We start from the raw sequence: 21,223 nt of genomic DNA on the forward strand, positions 1-21,223 counted from the left end.
TGCCCTCGGGGTGCTGTTTTGTAGTTTAGCAGCAGCGGAGTGGATGACGTCACGCGCTAGTCCAAAAGTTCGCCGATGGAAATCTTTGTGCCCAGGGTTACACCACCTCGTGTTCACGTAGATAGCAAGTCCACCACCTCTCTGCTGCCCGCAGTCTTTCGTGTCTCTAACAGCGCTGAAGCCGCGTAGCTCCACGTTAGCGTCCGGGATACTAGACATGAGCCATGTTACCTTAAAACACAGCAAACTGCACTCCCTGTGCGCTTTGATGCTTTTCACCAGCATAGCCAGTTCTTCGGGTCTTATTTTGTAGAGAGTTCACATTTACCATGATTATGGACGGTACCGAAGACTTATAACGCCGCTAGCCGCTTAGTTAGCTCCGGCTCTGTATCCACGATGGGGCCCCCTCATCACACCGGCACGAGAATTCTTCAGGGCAAGGAGTTGATTCCTCGAATAAACTCATTTTTGTGCGTTAAAACCCATAACGATAGGATAGAAAGTAATCCAAAGTGTAGTTGTCAAACGGGACGAAAATCACCAAAGATAGAAGTAGACAATAAATCACAAAAAGTGCGAAATAACACGGAGCTGCTGGACAGGCTGCCCCTCGCGCCGCTTTAATCAGGCAAAATTACATGAACTATTAAACCAATTTTCATTTTTATAAAAAAAAATCATAGGTATGGAAATGTGTATTTCTCATAAATAGTGGAATCAGACCTAGAATTAGAACTGTCTTTATTCTCACCGATATGAAACATTTTGTGTGACGAGATTAGACATGGCGCTCCAGGGTAATACATGTCATATAGAGACTGCAAAGAGATAAAACCAATAGATTTTTAGGGTAAATAGGCAAAAAATACATATATTTATAAAATTATTACCTTGAAATGGCTACCATGTTTGTCTGGCATCTTGCTGCTGCACTGTGCTCTTAGCACTGGTTTTTGTACGCATCAGACACTTCAGTGCCATCTAGTGGTCACGTATTACACACTGGGGCTTTAAGGATTTTTAAGGAAGGGCAAAATCCTTTGTAAATGTGCTTTTTTTTTCAAACATATTTTTACATTATTTTACCAGGACAAAAAGATTATTCTTAAAGTGAGAAGTTATCTGATAAAAATGCTCATTAAAAGGATTTTAAATGAATAAAATATAGATTTTTTTTTTCTAAATCAAAGTGGAAACCATAATTGGGTCACATGAGATGTGGGCGGGCATTTGGGGCTGCAGTGTTCTATGGACAAAGGAAATAGGAGCCGAAACATTTTTTGCAGGCGCTCGTTTCCTGGAAAAAGGTCCAAATGTTACTCGTCTTTTGTTACGGACATGAGAGCTTAAAAAGTTTTTTTCAATTAAAAAAATAAAATAAAAATCAAGGTCACAATGACTTAAGAGACATTTGCTTGCATTTTCCTTTTTTGGGGACTCTTTTATATGAATCCTCAATTGATCAGTTGAGTAGTTGATAAATTGGGTAATACATAACCCAAAAGTGTCAGAAAATAGCCCAACATATTGTTGTAAAAAAAGCAACAACACAAGCTTAAACAAAAAATACACGGAAAAAAATGGGATCATGTGTTACATTGACTCGAATTTATTTGCGCAAGGAAATAATTTGGTTCCAAACATATGTTTGAAGTGTTTGACTTGAGAAATAATCATCAAAATTGTTTGAAGTTTTTTTTCTTGACAACCTAATTGAATAAACTATTTCTTCTTCGTACTTGAAATACTTTTTTTTCCAACCAGAAAATGTCTTGCATGCTTTGACCATTGGTTTGTTCGAACACTTAAAAAGGGAAAATTACTACAATGTTATTAGCATTGGTTTTTAATGTACATTTATTCTATTTAAAATATTAAAGAAATTAAATTGTATTAATTGTTTTTATTATTTATCCTGCATTTTTATATTCAAATTTGTATATTAAAATAGGTTAAAATATGTACATTGCACATATATAATGTGTGTGTGTGTGTGTGTATATCTAAATTTAAAGAAAAATGGAAGGTAAAATTTCACATTTTTTCCATAAAGTTTCTGATATTAAATTTTTGCCCATTTGTTTGGTCTAATAATTTGGTCTAATAATTACGGATAAATCAAATTATGGCAATTTTATAGTGACTTAAGCTTTTATGTCAGATTATTTTTATTAAAAATGTTAATCAAAACCATGTGATTTAAATCTTTTAGAATATTTATTTTGTACACAAATAAAGTGGTTTTACAAAGAGAGATTTTAGAAATTCAAGTTTTTCATAAAATGGCCAGCACGGCGGGGCAGTGGTTAGCGCATGTGCGGCACAGTTCATGTTATGGGAACCTCCTGCGTGGGTTCAAATCCAGCTCCAGACTTCCTGTGCAGAGTTTGTATGTTCTCCCCGTGCTTGCGTGGGTTTCCTCCGGGTACCCCGGTTTCCTCCCACATTCCAAAAACATGCATGTCAGGTTGATTGGCCGGTCCAAATTGTCTCTAGGTGTGACTGAGCGAGTGAGTTGTCTGTCCCCGTGTGCCCTGCGATTGGCTGGCAACCAGATGAGGGTGTCCCCTGCCCACTGCCCGGAGATGGCTGGGATGGGCTCCATGAGGATAAGCAGTACAGCTAATGAGATGAGAAGTTTTTCATAAAATGTCTAGCCTGAATGGTAACTAAATGATGAATTATGATGACTTGGGAGTTAATTTGTTTATTGATTAGTAGACCATTGTTTGATTGCTTGTTCAATTCTTAAATAAAAATATATTTTAATGTTCTTTTTAGGCAAGAAATTGCCACTCAAAGTGATGTATAAAAACATTCAGCTTACAATAAGACAATTAAATCCCCTCCTTTATCCCCACCTAAACACAAGACACTCTCAGATAATGGTTAAAGTAAATAATATAAATGATATATTAAATGGAATTATGGCAAGGCACAGGATAGTTATATCCATCCATTATCTGCAGTGCTTATCCTCTGCAGGGTTGCGGGGGTCCTGGAGCCCATCCCAGCTATCTTCGGGCAGTGGGCAGAGGACACCCTGAACTGTTTGCCAGCCAGTCGCAGGGCACACAGGGACAGACAACTCACACCGAGGGACAATGTTTAGGAATGGCAAATTAACCCGAGATGCATGTCTGTGCAAATGTGGGAGGAAACCCAAGTGCCCGGAGGAAACGCACACAAGCACAGGGAGAACATGCAAACTCCGCACAGGCAGGCTGGTTGCTAAATTTGATCCCATGACCACACAACTGTACCAGGGTCGCTCTTGCCACCTATCCCACCGTGCCACCCCAGGATAATTCTAAATTTATTAAAAAAAAACAAAAAAAAAACGGGGGGGGGGGGTTTCCAGGTATTTTGGAAAGTAATGGGCTAAAAAGTAGCTTGATTTTTGTCTGTAAGATCCTCCCAAATTCAACTTAATTCTATATAATAATCATAAAAAGTACTGTCAGTGTTTCGTCTCAATTGTATTTTGGTGCCCCCTCCAGGTGATCGATTCGCTGGGCGTGATGATCTACAAGGCTCTGGACTACGGCCTAAAGGAGAATGAAGAGCGTGAGCTGAGCCCGCCATTAGAGCGCCTCATTGACATGATGACCAACGCCCAGGAGGCGGAGAGCGATGATCCCTGCCCGGATGAGGGATACGAGGCCACTGAGGAAGAAGAGGAGGAGGAGGAACTGGCTGTCATGACCTCGGTTGGTGGCGTCAACCAAATCCGAAGCTACCGTGACATCCTATCGGTAGGAGAATTCACACAAAGAATTTTTAAAGACGTGAAAAGCTTTCTTTGGCACAGAGTTCACAATGTGGTGTACCCCTAGGGTCAATCATTAGCCCACTACTTATGTTTAGTGTACACTATAACCTTAAAGATTTCGTCTTAAAGAACATTCCTTTTGAATGCCATTATAATTACCTTATTTATCCCTCCCCCTTTGTTCCTTGTGGCTGATTAAGTCGACGGGGGCCCGTCACGCTGTACATTCCTGCCACTCTCAGCCCCGTAAAGAAATATTTTCAAGCGCAATAAGCTGAGGAAATGTTCCCGGTATAGTTCCGCATAGTAGATGCTCTGTCCAATTCGTGAGAGCTGCGTGGCATTAGCATGACGTTTTGTTTGCGCTTACTCTACATTATCTTTACTTGGTAAATTGAATTATTTGTTTGAAAATGGAGGATTTAAAATGAGCATAACCTGAGTCATAAGTTAATTTGAATATTTTTAGTGTTCTGTAAAGATATGTTTTAGGCAATCGGTGTGATGGACAAAAGCTTGTTGGGAAATTTCAATGACTGGATGATCCAGTTTTTCTTATTGCCAGGGTATCAGCCAAAACCTTCCTGGCATTTTTTTTTACATGTAACGAGAATGTTTCTTATCATCCAATCAGTAAATGCTTATTTTAGTATAACTATAGATTGGATCATTTTGTTGGCAGTGCAAAGTTGAGAATAATGGTGGCCTAAACCAGTAAACCAACTAAGATAAAAAAAAAAATCATATATTCTGGCTTTTTTTTTTTAATTCCCACTAAACAATAAAATCAACTTTTCTTCTTAACAAAACTATGCTATGAAACGATGGTGCATTAAAATCCTCTTTCGCGACACCTGGGTCAGAGGTCTAAACACAAAATGTAACTTTCATTTTTCCAACTCCTAAAATAATTGATTTTGTCATTATTGTACTAATGTATTTCATATAAATTGGGTTGACAGTGCTTGAAGAATAAAATTTATAATGGGAGCCATCAAATGTCCTTTTTATCACAGCGTTAAACCATTCCACCTCCTCGCAATACTGTTTTCAGTGTTTTTTTCTTGACCATGTTAAAATAAAAGTATGCTCTGTTCTAGCAACTATTTGGTATTCAAAAATTAGCATCCACATTACTTTTTCTTTAAAAAAAAAAAACACTCAGGTTCTGTATGTGTTTGTTATTTAGTATTCATTTGAATATGTTGGGTCCATGCTAGTCTCGTACTATTATCGTAAGATTGTTTTAGTGAAAAAGGGATTTTGGTATGTTATATGCTAATTGGCTTATATTTTATTTTTGCCCCAGCTGTGCTCCTCTCATCTTCCGAGCCCCTCAGACGCCCCCAACCACTACCAGGCCGTGTGCCGTGCCCTTTATGCTGAGTCCAGGGAACTGCACACATTTCTGGAGAAGATTAAGAGCGCTAAGGAGGTAACAAAGATACGGCCACGGGATTAAGACCAAAACACAAATATTATATAAAATCCGTTTACGTGACCCAAAGCTAACCTTAAGTAGTCAAGTGACGCCAATAAGTCGGCACAGTACTGCCACATACCAGCCAATTAGAACGTTAGCCGCGCTGCTAACTCTTAGCATGAGTTTGATCACGCACTTTGTTGGCAGAACCTTCGCAAAATGGAAGGCGAGGCCCCTCAGAAGCCCGTTCAAGATCTGGACGAGCTGCAAAACGCAGATTGGGTGAGGAAATGGCGAATTGCGCCACGTTAAGGGACACGGTTTTTGATGGTTTTTCTCCCCCGAAAGGCACGATGTTGGGTTCAGGTGATGCGGGACTTGCGTCACGGCGTGCAGCTGAAGAAGGTGCAAGAGCGCCAATACAACCCGCTGCCCATCGAGTACCAGCTCACGCCCTACGAGATGCTCATGGACGATATTCGCTCCAAACGCTACACGCTACGAAAAGTCATGGTGAGGGAGACTGTTGGGGGTGTTCAAACTATGGCTTGTGGCCAGGGTGTGGCATGTTTTTTTTTTTTTTTTTTTCCCCAGCGTTACAAAAACCGTTCATTGATTCTATAGGTTTTTGTAAAAATCCCAAAGTGCAAATATACTATTTTTAAGTAACATTTTTTAGGCACAGAGGAGTACTGATACCATACATCAGAGCCAATACAGTTATTTATATGAAATGAAATGATCTGCATTTATATAGCGCTTTTCAAGTCAATGACTTCCCAAAGTGCTTTACAGTGTGCTTCAGTGTGCTTCACATTTCCCAATAGCGGCCGTGTATTGTAGCCATGTAAGACGCTAACCTGCTTATTGGGGGTATTAGGGATTCAGTGTCTTACCCAAGGACACTTCGACATGTAACACGGACAAGCCGGGATTCGAACTGGGATCCCTTGATCCCAAGACGAGCGCTCTACCTCCTGAGCTACTGCCGCCCCATATGAAAAGTAACCTGAAAACAAACGATAAAATAGCATTATATACATCTGGATTCAAACATATTTCTTTAAAATCAGTCAGTTTTTCTGTATCGGATATTACAATTGAAAAAAACAATAGAAAATGATAAATATAGCCAAGATTCTTCCTTTTTTTCAGATATCGTAGTCATTGTAACAGACATCATTGCCAATTAAAAAAGAAAATCCTGAAAATGATAAAATAACATTAAGAAACTGGTGCTGACACTAGCATTTAAATGATAAACTAAAAATACACTCATCCAAGATTAGGAAAAATATTAGTTAGGGATTTTAATGTATTTCTCTCTCTCTCTCTATCTCTATCTATATATATATATATATATATATATATATATAAAATCAATGCCAACTTTTTTTCTGTATCCTTTTTTGTTGGTAGTTGATACTCTAATTGATTTTAAAAGGGAATCTAAAAAAACAATTTAGATCATTTTATGACTGACGTAGCATAAACGGACACCACGGCGTTTGCAACCATTTATATAAAGAGAAATTGGAAAATTTTTTTTATTCATTTCCTAATTATATTTGTATAATTCATTATTTATCGGTAAAAATATGATTTGTAATAATATAAGTTAATGAGACTCTGACGGGACCAATTAAACCCCGGCAGTCTGCCACCATCTTCCTACGGTAGGGAAATGCTCTATACTGTAGGTGTAAAAACTACTGCCATTTGGTCAAATAGGGGAGGGCATTAGAAAAGAACCGTATTTTCCGCACTATAAGGCGCACCTAAAAGCCTTTATTTTTTTCAAAAGCTGACCATGCGCCTTATAATACAGTGCGCCTTATATGTGGATCAATATTAAGTCGCAAAGTCTTGCAACTAATCCAGCAGCTGCCGACTAGATTTCCCCCCCGAACGCGAAGTCGTCCGCGGTGTATGCTGGGATTTTTTTGCCGGCGTTTCATTGGCTAACCAATGTGTCAATCATCAGTTGAATCTATCACTATTGGCTAAAGTTATTCGGAGGTAAAGGGGGTGGATCCTTTTTATCATTTACAGGCTGGCATAGGCTAAAGGGGCAAAACAAAGCCTGCAATTGGCCGAAAAAGATGAATGTGAGTAGTAAGTTGGGATGACGGTATAGAGAAAACAGTATTTTACTATTCTGTACTGTATTTGTAAATATTTTACTCTCCTGGATTTACTACACTCACGGATATAAGAGGACCATGGTTGCACATTATTATTGAACACTTGAACGACTTCGGTGAGCTACCCCGGCTATATATTTTCCCTGTATCTTGTTTCAGACTGAACACGATGTTTCTGTGATAAGCAGTGCAGATAATGGATGGAATGGAGTGTCTATTTTTTAAATTAAACTCAATTCCAAGTGTTTATTGTCATATGCACAGTAAAGTTGCGAGCGAAAAAGAAAATAGAAACTAAGGAATGGTCTGCATTTCTTGAATCCCAAGACTTTAACCTTCCGAATGATATTTGTAACAATGCATTTGAGTGACATCGTACGGACACCGCATCCGCACGTGTCTAAGACACGTATTTGCTTCTTTGCAAGCTTTCGGAATGTTAAGGGGGTAATAAGTTGGACTGAACTATCTGACTGTTTTGTCCACGTTCCCATTGTAGCGCCTTATAATCCGGTGCGTCTTATGTATGTCAAATACAGGACCAAAAACTATTTTTTCGAGGTGCGCCCTATAACCCGCCTTATAGTGCGGGAATTACGGTACATGACTTCTTGTTCATTTATATTTAATAACTCAAATAATTGAATTTCACCCTGATGACGCTTTCAGGTCAACGGCGACATTCCGCCGAGGCTAAAGAAGAGTGCCCACGAGGTCATCCTGGAGTTCATCAGGTCGAGGCCTCCCCTAAATCCCGTGAGTGAGACTACTCAAGACACTCCATCTTGCGCTGTGTTACTCGATGTTACCGGCTCACACTACCGGCCGGCCGACTGCCCGCCCGCCTCTCACCCCAGGTGTCAGCGAGGCGCCTGAAGCCCACGCCTCCCCGGCCGCAGAGCCTCCACGAACGCCTCCTGGAGGACATTCGCTCGGACAGAAAACTCCGGCCCGTCTCCCCGGACACCACCCGGAGGATCCGCCTGGGTAAAGTTGCAAACGTTCGATGACGTCGCGAAGGAGCTTTGTTTTCTCGCTGTTTAAAGGAGGATCACATGAACGGAGGTCCTGTTTACTCGAGTTCTCTTCAAATAGTCTCCACTCCTTTTTAATGGAGTCTGGGAAAACAAAAGGCCTCAAGTTGCCTTGTAATTGTAATGCAATCTTTTAGTTATTACACTCTTATAACAGAGCCAATTGCCTTATTCATGCTACAGAGAAGAGGCAGAGGATTGATTCGACTCAATTAGATGGAATTTGTCGAAAAATAATAATGATTCATTACTTTTTGGAGGAGGTTCAGCACAAAATTAAATGCCTCAAGACCTTGAATTTTTCCAACGCAAATCATTTCAAATAATCAGTCATACAGCATATTCATTCTGCCTGTAGAATTTAAATATAATAATATGAAAATACACATTTAAAAAAATAATCCATTCACGAGAGAAAAAAAAACCAAATATGATTTTGAAAATACTAAACATTCCATAAATGTATTAAAAAAAAAAAAAATCAAAAAATGGTTGCAATCAAATTAAAGTACTTTAATTAACGCTCTTTCTCTTACAAAAGGCCAAAATCTGACACTAATTGAAATGACATTTTTTTTTAAAAACTTTCTTCGTCATGACTTCTCTTCATAATCGACCTTAATATCCAAAATACGTGTTTGGGGAAAAAAATCGATACAGTAATTACATGTGATCATTTTGAGGAAGAGGCTTGTTAAATCCCCTCCTAAAAAGCATTTTTTCGATCATGTTCGTGACGCATTATGAAAGTCTATGTCCCCCATTTGCGGTTGAGCAACTTTCAACTTTCCCCGCCAGGCTAATTAGATTGCCAGTCAAGTCATTAGCTGTGAATTTGTGCATAGCGTACCCACTTTAGTTGCATAATGCTGCATATAGGAGAGATTACAGGCAACATGTTGACTGTGCCTCTTTTTGTTTTCTCCAACTTGCAAACTAACGTGTCAGTCGCTCGTCCTCTTATCACGTCTTTCAGCTTTGACTCTGCAGGTACAGTTTCCCACACCTGTCTGCTATTCTTAGGCTTTTTTTTTTTTTTTTTGAAATCCTAAACACACCCACTGTTTGTATGTCTGGTTCGTACTGTCCAAATATGAGCGTGAGACACACCCGACATATGTCACGCATTTCCTAGCTTGCCGTAATTATTTTTTTCTCCTTTTACAAGAAATAGAAACAAAAGGAGTTAAGACAATGTTAGATTGTCTTCTAATCTGTTACTTCTAAGAGTGTTCTGTATTTGAGGTTTGTTTCAGCAGAATTCTCTTTTTCACTAACATGGCCTCTAATAGTTCAGCATTCGCTATATGACAATAGATTGTGATAAAAATGGAGGATTAAAAAGTAACATAGCGGCTAATGATATTAGCAAATAGCTTAGCTTTAGTTTTAGATTATTTTGTGACTTAACTGAAAGAATACTAGATCAGCTCCTATTCTATTCCTTTGAAATTAGCTTACATTTGCGCTAGCAGACTTAGCAAGAAACATTGCTTTGATGGCATGCTTTAGCCCCACTTTTGAAATAAATGCTAAACATTTTAGCAGCCAGACAGACCTCAATTACTAATGCTAGCACAGTGTAGAAGTTTGATAGCTGATAATGTCTTGCAATCAATGCTCAGTGTAAAATCTTGCAATTATTTCATTTAAAATGATGTAAACTACACCCTGTCTAAAAAGTAGATACATTTTAGTTTTTTCTTTTTAGTCCAACATCTTCCCACGAAGCTAGTTTGAAAATGTTCTAGGCCTGTCTTTTAATTCGCTGAGTGCCAAAGACGGCAATTCTTATTATGATTTTAGTGGAATAAAAATCTGAGAATTCACTTTTTTTTGGTAAAACATTTCCATATTGTAATCCTAAAAAAAAGTAAAACACAATTACTTGTGAGATTTTGTGTACTAATTCACCAAAGAAATTTAAAAAGCCCCCCATAAACCTAAACTGAACATTTTCTAAATTGATGACTCATCATAAACCAGGATGAGCACTGGCTGGCACAATAATCCCGGTTGAGAAATATCTTCCATTATGTAACTCATGCCATAAATCCATGAATGGGAGATTACAGAAACCGACCTCAATCCCGATAAATTAGCACGACTAACCTGTTGGCCCCAAGTTGCGTCTCCTGTTTGTGCACCTCCCTGATGTTTTTGTTGTTTATTTTTAACTTGTATTTATCCTTCGACAGGCGCTGGAAAAAGCATCAGCACGCCTCACGATTTGTGCCATACCTCAGGTACGTCTTTCTAATATTTCTAGCTTCTAATGAGATCAAGAGTATCCGTGGGCATGTTTTAATATTGGAGTGTTGCTAAGAAAAACGGCACACAAAGTTGTTTACCTCCAATAGACTCCTCATTTTTCTATTTTTTTCAGGATTGATTAATAATACCAAAATAAATAAGCGTATCGTTGAAATATTGAATACTGGAAATTGCCCACACCAACTGCCGATTCTTAAAAAAAAAAGTGTTTTTCAGTAGTAATTGTTGCAAATTAGCAAATGATCATTTTCCCAGTGCTATTTTACTATCAATTATTATTACCATAATTTCTGGACTATAAAGTGTACCTAAAAACCCCAAATTTACCAGAAATTTGAAAGTGCGCCTTATAGATTGGAAATGCATAATTGCAGTGGACTGCTTCTACGTACATTAATCATTTATAAATGAATTCATCTTCGTTTTGAAACCAGATTTCCTCATATTTGTGTTTAATGATTTATTTTGCAACTCTCTTATAATATTTTGAAGTGCATCTTATAAGTTTGTATATGTTTTTAGTTCAGGAACTCCATCATTTATGAGTTAAACCATGAAAAGACTGTGACCACTATAGACGTGTTATTGAAGCTTGAATTTTTTCCTCCGGATGGTGAAAACTGCAACAATAAAATACAGTGCATTAAGACCATGTGCCTATATTATTACAAAAGTGCATCAACTTTATATCTTTATGAACTATTATAAAATATACTGTAGCTTTTCATATGTCATATAAACGCTTTTAGAAACTTACTTCATTGCCTTGTTTAATCCTTTAACCACTAGGGTTGTAGGGGCACCGTTTCCTGTGGCGTGTCTTGGGCAAGTACAGCCTGGTGGTGCCCATCCGTCTCGCACTTTAGGCGATTGTGCTAACCACTGCACTATTTCTCGATACTTTGACTTAAAGCTTAAATAAACATGAAACATATGTAGAACACTCACAACATTGTTTAGCTTTCAAGCACTTTGAATGATTAAAGAAGGTCAATTGCAACACAAGGGTTGCTAGGTTTGGCAGGTAGCGCCGCATGCAAATTGTTGATGAGGAATTGAAAAAGTTGGCTGCTCATTGTCAAGTAAAACGTTTTTGTCATTTGTTATTGTTTTCTCTATAGCAAAATATCGAGTTGAAAAAGTACCTTCCCCTCACTTTTCAAATGACTAAAGTGCGTTTTTCATCTCAGACGCCATTGACGCTCCCCGAAAAATGGCGAATAGCACCCAGTCGCTCGTACGGGGCTCGGCCAATCAGCTCAGCCAAAGGAAGAGAATTCTGCGGGCGCCTACGCTAGCCGAACTGGAGAGCTCCGATTCCGACGTAGGTCACGAAATCGGCGCGTGAACGTGAACGTCTGAACCGATGAATTGGTTGTCAACAGGAGGACACGACCAGGAGCGGCTCTAGTGCCACCCCTTCCATGATGGACATATCGCCTGATTCTGCCAAAGACAAGAGATGTGAGCCTGACTTTGGAGCAGGGCTAGCATTAAGCTAGATGACTTGCGTATCCGTAATTGGAACATCTGACACTTTCAGCTCCTCCGGCGTTCCTACCAGGTTTCACTACGGCGCTGCCGGACAAGCATCAGCTTTCAGCTTCCCTTCGGCGCCACTCCATTGAAAAAGAAGCCCCCGCCCACAGCGCTCACTTTGTCCAACCCACCAGACTGGGCTCCAAGTCTCTGGTTCGTACTAAATACTAGTTCTGCAACATTTATTTTATTAGAAACTTACTGAGGCAACGGAGTAGGTGGTGCTAATTAAGTTTAGCTATCCAATTTGAGCTCACGTCGCTTACAATCTGCATTTCCTGTTTTCACGCTACAGCTGGTGGACAACGCTAACAAGGTAATGTCCACTCCCCCCTTCTCGCTGATATTCACATCGGTGTCTGCACTGTAATGCGGGGCAACTCCTTTTCAATTAGAAAGCATCAAGTGGTCTAAAAAGAAAGAAAAGTTGATTTTGAGACAACACAGGAAGTTGGAGGCATTCATACTGTGACTAGTATGAGTTTCCAATTTTTATGACTCAAGAGTCCCGTGCTTGCTTGTCAATGTTGTTGTCCTCCTGTGTGGTTCAGGTCCAAGCTGTCGCTACCGTTGTTCAGAGCACGGTATGTTTACCGAAAAGATTTAGCATGATTACATCATCATTTGTTTGATGTCAGCATGTGACATCTACCCTGCAAGGAGTGTTCTGTTGGCATTATTTTGCTTGGTGATGATCATTCTTAATACAGATTAAAATGAGCAAACGGCCTAACAGACCAGTACATTTTTTTAACTGCCCGTTTTTCAAAAACTGGCCACAGCCACAAAAAATAGTAAATGAGTGAAAACTATCTCCCAACACAAAAGCTTTACTCTGAAATGCTTTTATTTGAATATTTTGGCTTTTGTGGTAAAGTAAGAAAAAATAATGATTTAACAGCAGACACATCAATGTTGGAGAGACAATTATTGTTTTCAATTTTTAATGTTAGAAATTTTTGGGGAAAAATAGAAAATGAATGCAATTGATTCAGTTTAAAATAAGAAATGTAATTACACTCATTTTAATTTATAAGAACAGAGCAAATAATGTTACCATGGAGTCACAACCACATGTTTGTTTTCTTGATTTATTTGATTACTTGGCTTGAACAAAAATATTTGCTGCTACTTCATTCCTGTTTTAATTTCGTATGATACCTCCATAATAGAACATGAAAATCAACATGATGGAATTTGGTTAATTTATCTTTCTTCCAATTGCTGTAAAAATGTCATTGAAATTTTAGTTATGGATTTTTTTTTAGCATGGCCAAGATAAAAGAACCAACTTATTCACTGCCAGACCCACAAAATGTCCTCTTAACGCCGATCTCTTAAAATATAGAAATGAAGTGAAAATCTGTTTTTGGCACGGAATGAGTTAATTGAGCTGTTTTCCTACCATCATTGAATGCATCAGCTTTTTGGAGGTGCGGTGGCGGTGGTGGTCTCCTCCGGTGCTGGTTCCGATAACTTGAAAGGTTGTGGATCTGAGGTAAAGGTGTTTTGCCTTTTTCTTGCCCGTCTTTCCAGGAGGAGTTCTTCTTCCCGGTGGAGTGTTTGGCCCTTACTGTGGAGGAGGTGATGCACATCCGTCAGGTGCTGGTCAAGGCCGAGCTGGAGAAGTTCCAGCAGTACAAGGATGTCTACAATGCACTTAAGAAAGGAAAGGTGAGGGCGAATGAGATTTTGATGTCTACTTCAATGGCATTGACGGGTATGTCTTGTTTGATCTTTCGACGCAGCTTTGTTTCTCATGTCGCGTGAAGAGGTTCTCGTTCTTCACGTGGGCTTACACGTGCCAGTTTTGCAAGAGGTAAATGACTTTTTCTTTTTACAATTATTAGCACCAAGCTGATGTTTAAGAACTAACTATTTCCTTGTTTTTTTTTAACAAGGCCTGTGTGCTCACAATGCTCCACAAAGGTACAGTAATAAGCACTAATTATATATATATATATAACAATTTTCCCATACTCTTGTGAAAATTTGTATTACTGACAATAATTTTTTAAAAAAGGCTAAAAAAACTTAAAACAAAAGTTAATTAGTATTGATGGATAAAGAGTTTATCAAAGCAATCCCTATTTAGTGAATGGTCATGCATTATCTGCACCAGCTGTCATTGGGCATTAGACACCCTGTACTGGTTGCCAGCCAGTTGCAAAGCACACAGAGACCCACAACTCACTCACTCATTCACACCTAGGGACAATTTGGATCGGCCAAATAACCTGACATGCATGTTTTTGGGATGTGGGAGGAAACCCAGGCAGGCACGGGGAGTACATGCAAACTTCACACTAGAAGGCTGGTAGCTGGTTTTGAACTCATGACCTCATGTCTGTGCCAATGATGTGCTAACCACTCTGCAACCTCCCTGTGCCTGAGTGTGTTTCTTTCTGGCACTCCGGTTTCCTACCACATCCCAAACACATGCATGTCAGGTTAATTGGCCGGTCCAAATTGTCCCTAGGTGTGAATGAGCGAGTTAGATGTCTCTGTGTGCCCTGTGACTGTCTGGCAACCGGTTCAGGGTGTTCCCTGCCCACAACCATAGTGAGGATGAGTGGTGTAGAAAATGGATGAATGGATAAATATACCCCACACAAGTTTTTGGATAATCAAAAATAATTTCCATGCAGTTTAATTAAGGAATTTAGATCATTACAATGTTAATAACAATACAAATACCTGAGAGTATTTCTACCTCCAATGTGTAAAACGAACAAAATAATTCATTAGTGCCATCTTCGCACGAGCTTATATACTGGACTGTCTCAGAAAATTAGAATATTGTGATAAAGTTCTTTATTTTCTGTAATGCAATTAAAAAAACAAAAATGTCATACATTCTGGATTCATTACACATCAACTGAACTATTTCAAGCCTTTTATTATTTTAATATTGCTGAATTTGGCTTACAGCTTAAGAAAACTCAAAAATCCTATCTCAAAATATTAGAATATCATGAAAAAGTATACAAGTAGGCTATTCAACTTATCACCTGAATCATCTAATTAACTCGAAACACCTTGCGAGGGTTTCCTGAGCCTTAAAAACACTCAGCTTGGTTCAGTAAACTAAATCACTGCTGATCTGACTGCTGTCCAGAGGACCATCATTGATACCCTCCATCAGGAGGGTAAGACACAAAAAGAAATTTCTCAAAGAGCAGGCTGTTCACAGAGTGCAGTTTAAAAGCATATCCACAAAAAGTCTGTTGGAAGGGAAAAATGTGGCCGGAAACGCTGCACAACCAAGAGAGATGACCGCAGCCTTAACAAAATTGTGAAGAAGAGCCGCTTCCAGAATTTGAGGGCGCTTCAAAGACAGTGGGCTGAAGCTGGAGTCCAGGTATCAAAAGCCACAGTTCACAGACGTGTCCGGGAAATGGGCTACAATAGCCGTATTCCCATGGTCAAGCCACTTCTGAACTCAAGACAACGGAAGAAGCGTCTGACTTGGGCTATGGAGAAGAAGCACTGGACAGTTGCAGAGTGGTCCAAAGTCCTCTTTTCAGACGAAAGCAAGTTTTGCATTTCATTTGGAAGTCAAGGCGCCAGAGTCTGGAGAAAGGCTGGAGAGGAGCAAAATCCAAGTTGCTTGAAATCCAGTGTGAAGTTCCCACAGTCAGCAATGGTTTGGGGAGCCATGTCAGCTGCTGGTGTTGGTCCACTGTGTTTCATCAAGTCCAGAGTAAATGCAACTGTGTACCAAGAGATTTTAGAGCACTACATGCTTCCATCTGCTGAAAAGCTCTATGGAGATGAGTATTTCATTTTCCAGCATGATCTGGCACCTGCCCACAGTGCCAAAACCACCAGTAACTGGTGCACTGACCATGGCATCACTGTCCTTGATTGGCCTGCTAATTCCCCTGACCTGAACCCCATCGAGAATGTGTGGGGTATAGTTAAGAAGAAGATGAAAGACACCAGACCTACAAATGCAAATGAGCTGAAGGCCGCTATCGAAGCATCCTGGGCATCAATAACACCTCAGCAATGCCACAGGCTGATTGCCTCCATGCCACGCCGGATTGATGCAGTAATCCGTGCAAAAGGATTCCCAACCAAGTACTGAGTGCATCAATGGACATTTTCAAATGTTTGATTTAGTTTTGCTGTTATAAAATTATTTTTTTTACTTGGTCTGAGGAAGTATTCTAATATTTTGAGATAGGATTTTTGAGTTTTTTTCAGCTGTAAGCCAAAATCAGCAATATTCAAATAATAAAAGGCTTGAAATAGTTCAGTTGATGTGTAATGAATCCAGAATGTATGACATTTGTTTTTTTAATTGTATTACAGAAATTAAAGAACTTTATCACAATATTCTAATTTTCTGAGACAGTCCAGTAGATAAATATGGAAATTTTGGCTTAATTATTTACAGCCAAGTTAAATTTTGTAATTACAGTATGTAATTGTTTAAAGGAAAATTCCCACTCGGCTATTTAGTTTTGCAATTGGACCCCTTTTTATGATAGACTACTTGCTAAAATATTTTGACTGGAAATTACATTGAAATATAAGCATTGTCTTCATAAAATACATTTTGTCACTACCCTTTGATCCAATTATTTCATGTTTTTGGGAAATACAAAAAAATACAGCGCTGTTTCTATAGTAGGAGTTTCAAAATACGTTTTTAAAAAAGTAATATTTATATGGTTTAAAAGTTATACATTACACCGTATTCCTTTTCACCATAAAAAAATGTCTTTCGGATAGATTTTTTTTTAGTAGCAGGAACGAGGCTTCCAAAGCAATTTCATTAAGCTATTTGAATCTTTTGCCTACCAATTTTCATCAAATGGAATGAGAAAATTATGGGGAAATGTGCCAGTCAATGATTTATATTGATCTTTTTTTAATGATGTGGTTGAACAAGAATTTGGGGAAAATAAAAAATAATTTTTCGGATTGAAAGATAATGTACTTGTTTAATTCTTCTTCTCCAAAAATCTCCTCAGATGAGTCTTCCCTCCAAGCCGTACGCCACCTTGCCCATTTACACGTTGGGCTCGGGCGCCACGGCTAAAGACCAAACTGGTGGAGCTTCTGCGTCCTCACAAGCGGGGAAACAATCATTCGGATCGGCGCAGAACCGCCGCAGCCTGCGCAGGAGCGTCTACAAGTCAGTTTTTTTTGTTTTTTGTTTTTTTTTTACAATTGCTTAGAAAATGTTTAAACAAAACATTTATTTCGGACTATAAGACGCACCCAAAACCCCAATTGGGCCAGAAATTGGAACGTGCGCTTAATAACCTGGTGCATGCAGGAGTTATTGGTATGGGTCACGATTGAAAGTTTTACGACCCTATTTGAGCAATGATTGATCAAATTGCAATGGGAATTGGACCTGATACGAAGCGGTGGGAGCGCTGGCAGGACAAATGACTTATGAAAAGGCAATAACACCCCGTTTACACACTGTCAGAATCACAAAACTGCACAGTGCATTCTGATGGGTTTAACAGTCTTTCAACAAAATACTATACACGTTCTTTTACCTTTGTAACATATTAAACCCAAGCGTTAAAAATGCAAAGGTAAATAAGAGGAAAGACAGTTTAACCCGGGGGTCACCAGACTACAGCTTTTTGGGCTGCATCAGGCCCTTTGACAGGTTTAACACTGCCTGCAAGATAATGCTGAGAGAAACGGAAGGAAAAGAATAAACGGCTTCTAGTCAAAAAATGACCTGTTTTTTTTATAGCATGCAACAAAACACTTCAAATGATCAATTATAGTGGTTGAAAAAGGGAGAAATGACTTTGCTATTACTTTGTTGAAAGCAACGCGGCCCGTGACCTCAAGGTTTGACCACCCCTCGCCTACTCATTTAAATGCAGCACAAAATGCACTATGCAAATCAATGTTTCTAGTAGCGTGAGTACCAAATAATCTAATGATTCTATTTTTTGACTTCAATTGTGATATAGTGGTTAGGAATTGGCGCTTTCAGCGCCACTACTGTTTCAATTCCCTTTGCATAAGTTTCCTGATTTGGGTCAGTGAGGCTAAGTGTATAAGAGCCAAACGATTTTACTCTTTCAGTAATCTCAATTTCATGTGCATTATGAAAAAAATCTATGACACGACCGTGTAGTGCAGAAACGATGTCGAATTCTGACATTTTACCGTTTGTCTAAGGTCACAACCAGACAAGGAGGACGTGGCTCGAGACGACTTGGACCTCCCCCGTGTTTTGACAGAAGACTGGGCTTCTATGGAGGTTTGTGTGGACTGCAAGAAGTTCATCACAGAGATCATCTCATCCAGCAAGCGCAGTTTGTGCGTGGCCAGCAAGCGAGCTCGCCTCCATCGCCACAGTCGGTCCTTTTACGGAAGCTCCTCGGCCTCCGTCGACAGACGGCCGTCGCCGCGAGTCGCCATCCACGAAGCCTAAAGGACAAAAGAGGTCGCAAAAGGACTCAGGATCAACACGCTAGTGTCGCCATGCTCAGGTTGCCACATCCTCCTCTGATCAAGCTGCAAGTTTTTTCCACAGAATTCCTCACTATGGAAAAGGATGGCAAGTGCACATTTAGTCATTTTATAAATAACTGAAAGTAATTGTCCTTTCCCATGTTTTTAATTAGGTTTATTAGAATACCACAAATTTGCTCTTACATTAGTAAACACACCCATTTCTCATTTAAAATCAAATAAAACTACGCCAAGTATTTGATAAACTCCCACGTTGTATTACAAACCTTTTCAACCAAATCTATGGCAGAATTCCTCTCCAAATAGCAAGTGTACATGGAACTCATTCTAAAAGTACCTGAAATCAATGTTGGTCAATAATTTGAAGTCTTATTCAAGAAAACCTACCTGTATCCTAATAAATACCTAATAATACATTATTAGGCTAATTTTTCATCAAAATTCAAATATAACGAATGGCAAAGCGTCCGAATTCCTTTCCCTAATCATAGCTTATTTTTATAATGGCTAAAATGTTTTCATTTAAAGAAAACTTCCCAAGTTAACATGTTCCCTCACATAATTTGTTTTTTTCTCATTGAAAAAAATCAAATACATATTTGTCAAATATTGCTACTATACCAAAATGTTTACTAAATTGATGTCTTAATTCCTTTCTAAATCAGAGCAAGTGTACATTTAGCTCATTTTAAAAATCACCTTCCCATCTTTGCAATTTGGTCTATTAAAACAAAGATGGCAACTAATTTGTACTACACCAAATACCTCATTATGAATCAAGTGTACATTTAGCTTATTTTAAAAATGGCTTAAAAGCTGAGGAGGACAAATTCAATTTTGTCTATGACAGATACCTGTATTGCAACAATATGTATATCCTCCCCTCTTCCATTATTAGACATGTTCCTCCAAATCATTTGGTATATCAACTAAAACTATGCCAAATATTAGTACTATACTATTGAGGGTTAATTGAGCTCATTTTCAAAGTAGCAGAAAAAAAATAAGAATGATTAGACAGATTAAATTTGGTCTCTAATATCGCAAAAACAATCCTCCACAGTTCCTTCTTACATTTATGTGAATTACACACAATCATTTGATTTGTCATTTAAAATATTGTTTAAGTACTTTAAACAACAACCCTCAATTTTCTTCGTTCATTGCTGCATTTTGAAGTGTGCCTGGTGCCAAACGGCTTTGTTTTCTGAATGTATCCTAAAAGTGTAAATAATGTCAAATGACATCACGGGCTCTTTAGCTTTGCATTTTAAGTGGATCGAATGTAAACGTCCAATCAAAGTCTTTAATTGAAGTGTTCAAAACACACTCCTGTGTCTTATTTAATTATTTATGTTTCTTTTTGTTATCGGGGTTTCCATTCTACCAACCAGACTTTATTGTCGTCGTGTCGAAGCCTTTTTTTATGATTCCAAACTCGGAAGAAAAAAATGAAAACCAGCCAGTCTTGTTCATACTCTCATCAAACTTTTTTTTTCTTTTTTTTTTCTTTTCTTTTTTAGGCTCTTGCCAGGAATGTGCATGTTTTTTTGTTTTAAATGAAAGGAACTATAATAAAAATGTTGAATTTGAATGCCTCAGTCATTATGTACTCACGATGTGTTTTTACCCTTGTTAAAGGGACAGTGTGTAATATTTGCCTCCTAGTTACATAAAACTGGTATTTGAATACAATTCAAAATATATATATATATATATATATATATATATATATATATATATATATATAATATAATATAAGTATAGGTCATACAATTTTGTTTCTTTTACATAGTGTCTGCCATCTTGTTGCTTCCTGTGGAACTAGGACTTTAAATGGACAATGTATATTTGGTGCCTGCTAATGGTAAAAAAAATCCCTATTCATTGATAGTCCATGTATATTTCTTAAATCATATTTTTATTTTGCATAATTATTTCTACTACAGATACCCAAAAACCTCAAAGGCTGGGAAAACAGATGGTTTTGTCAATTGAGCCTCCGTATTCTTACTTGTGCTTTTAGCAATTGTTTTTGGTTTCACGACATCATACAGTGGTAAAACATGGTTAGTTACATTGTATGATAACTTCATTACGTCTGAAAATTCAGGCAAATGTAAAAGTACTGTTATTTTCTAAGGTTTGATAGTTCTGATGCAGCTATGTACATTTAAGATTTCACAATGCCGTTTATACTGTTACATTTAAAGATTCAATCTAGATTAATACATGTGTTTTTCTGTTGAATGTATAATATGATAAAACAAGTTCAAGTCAATGAGTTAAAATGAAAGTAATGCAAAGGTGGCTGCGCTTGATTAGAAATTGAAATTTCATAGTCATTTAGTGTTTTCTATGAGTGTTTTTTATTTTTATTTTGCGGCGTAAAACACTTTCCTTAATGTAAATTGCAGTAATCAATAAACCACTAGGTGGCGGCAGTGTTTTCAATCGTTCCCCCCCATAACGGGTTAGATTAAAAAGAAAATCATACCTTTATGGGGCAATGCTGATGTGGCCGTTTGATGATCTAAAATGAAAATGAGAATTCACAGCAGTTTAATTTTAT

The 21,223-nt window shown here is 38.3% G+C and overlaps 1 protein-coding gene across 5 annotated transcripts in view; it reads left to right on the forward strand.

The window, feature by feature from the left end:
• Positions 1-20,245, forward strand: part of LOC148370973 (protein spire homolog 1-like) — a 28,716-nt gene extending 8,471 nt beyond the window's left edge. Inside the window, exons 3-19 of one of the 5 annotated variants that reach the window (XM_088328808.1) lie at positions 3,504-3,758; positions 5,085-5,210; positions 5,406-5,480; positions 5,547-5,711; positions 8,012-8,098; positions 8,200-8,329; positions 10,575-10,622; positions 11,841-11,974; positions 12,036-12,114; positions 12,215-12,342; positions 12,485-12,505; positions 12,741-12,773; positions 13,726-13,863; positions 13,938-14,008; positions 14,091-14,118; positions 17,172-17,335; positions 18,355-20,245. In XM_088328808.1, coding sequence (XP_088184934.1) covers positions 3,504-3,758; positions 5,085-5,210; positions 5,406-5,480; positions 5,547-5,711; positions 8,012-8,098; positions 8,200-8,329; positions 10,575-10,622; positions 11,841-11,974; positions 12,036-12,114; positions 12,215-12,342; positions 12,485-12,505; positions 12,741-12,773; positions 13,726-13,863; positions 13,938-14,008; positions 14,091-14,118; positions 17,172-17,335; positions 18,355-18,610 — 1,938 coding nt within the window. In that variant the 3' untranslated portion in view covers positions 18,611-20,245. Of the gene's footprint in view, positions 1-3,503; positions 3,759-5,084; positions 5,211-5,405; positions 5,481-5,546; positions 5,712-8,011; positions 8,099-8,199; positions 8,330-10,574; positions 10,623-11,840; positions 11,975-12,035; positions 12,115-12,193; positions 12,343-12,484; positions 12,506-12,740; positions 12,774-13,725; positions 13,864-13,937; positions 14,009-14,090; positions 14,119-17,171; positions 17,336-18,354 lie in introns of all 5 variants that reach the window. The other 4 variants (XM_088328807.1, XM_088328809.1, XM_088328812.1 and 1 more) reach the window with 4 other exon arrangements.
• Positions 20,246-21,223: the final 978 nt, after the last annotated feature.

The sequence above is a fragment of the Urocampus carinirostris genome, chromosome 2, assembly GCF_059441175.1.
Source record: "Urocampus carinirostris isolate Australia breed hairy pipefish chromosome 2, RoL_Ucar_1.0, whole genome shotgun sequence".
In the NCBI taxonomy this organism is placed as follows: Eukaryota; Metazoa; Chordata; class Actinopteri; order Syngnathiformes; family Syngnathidae; genus Urocampus; species Urocampus carinirostris.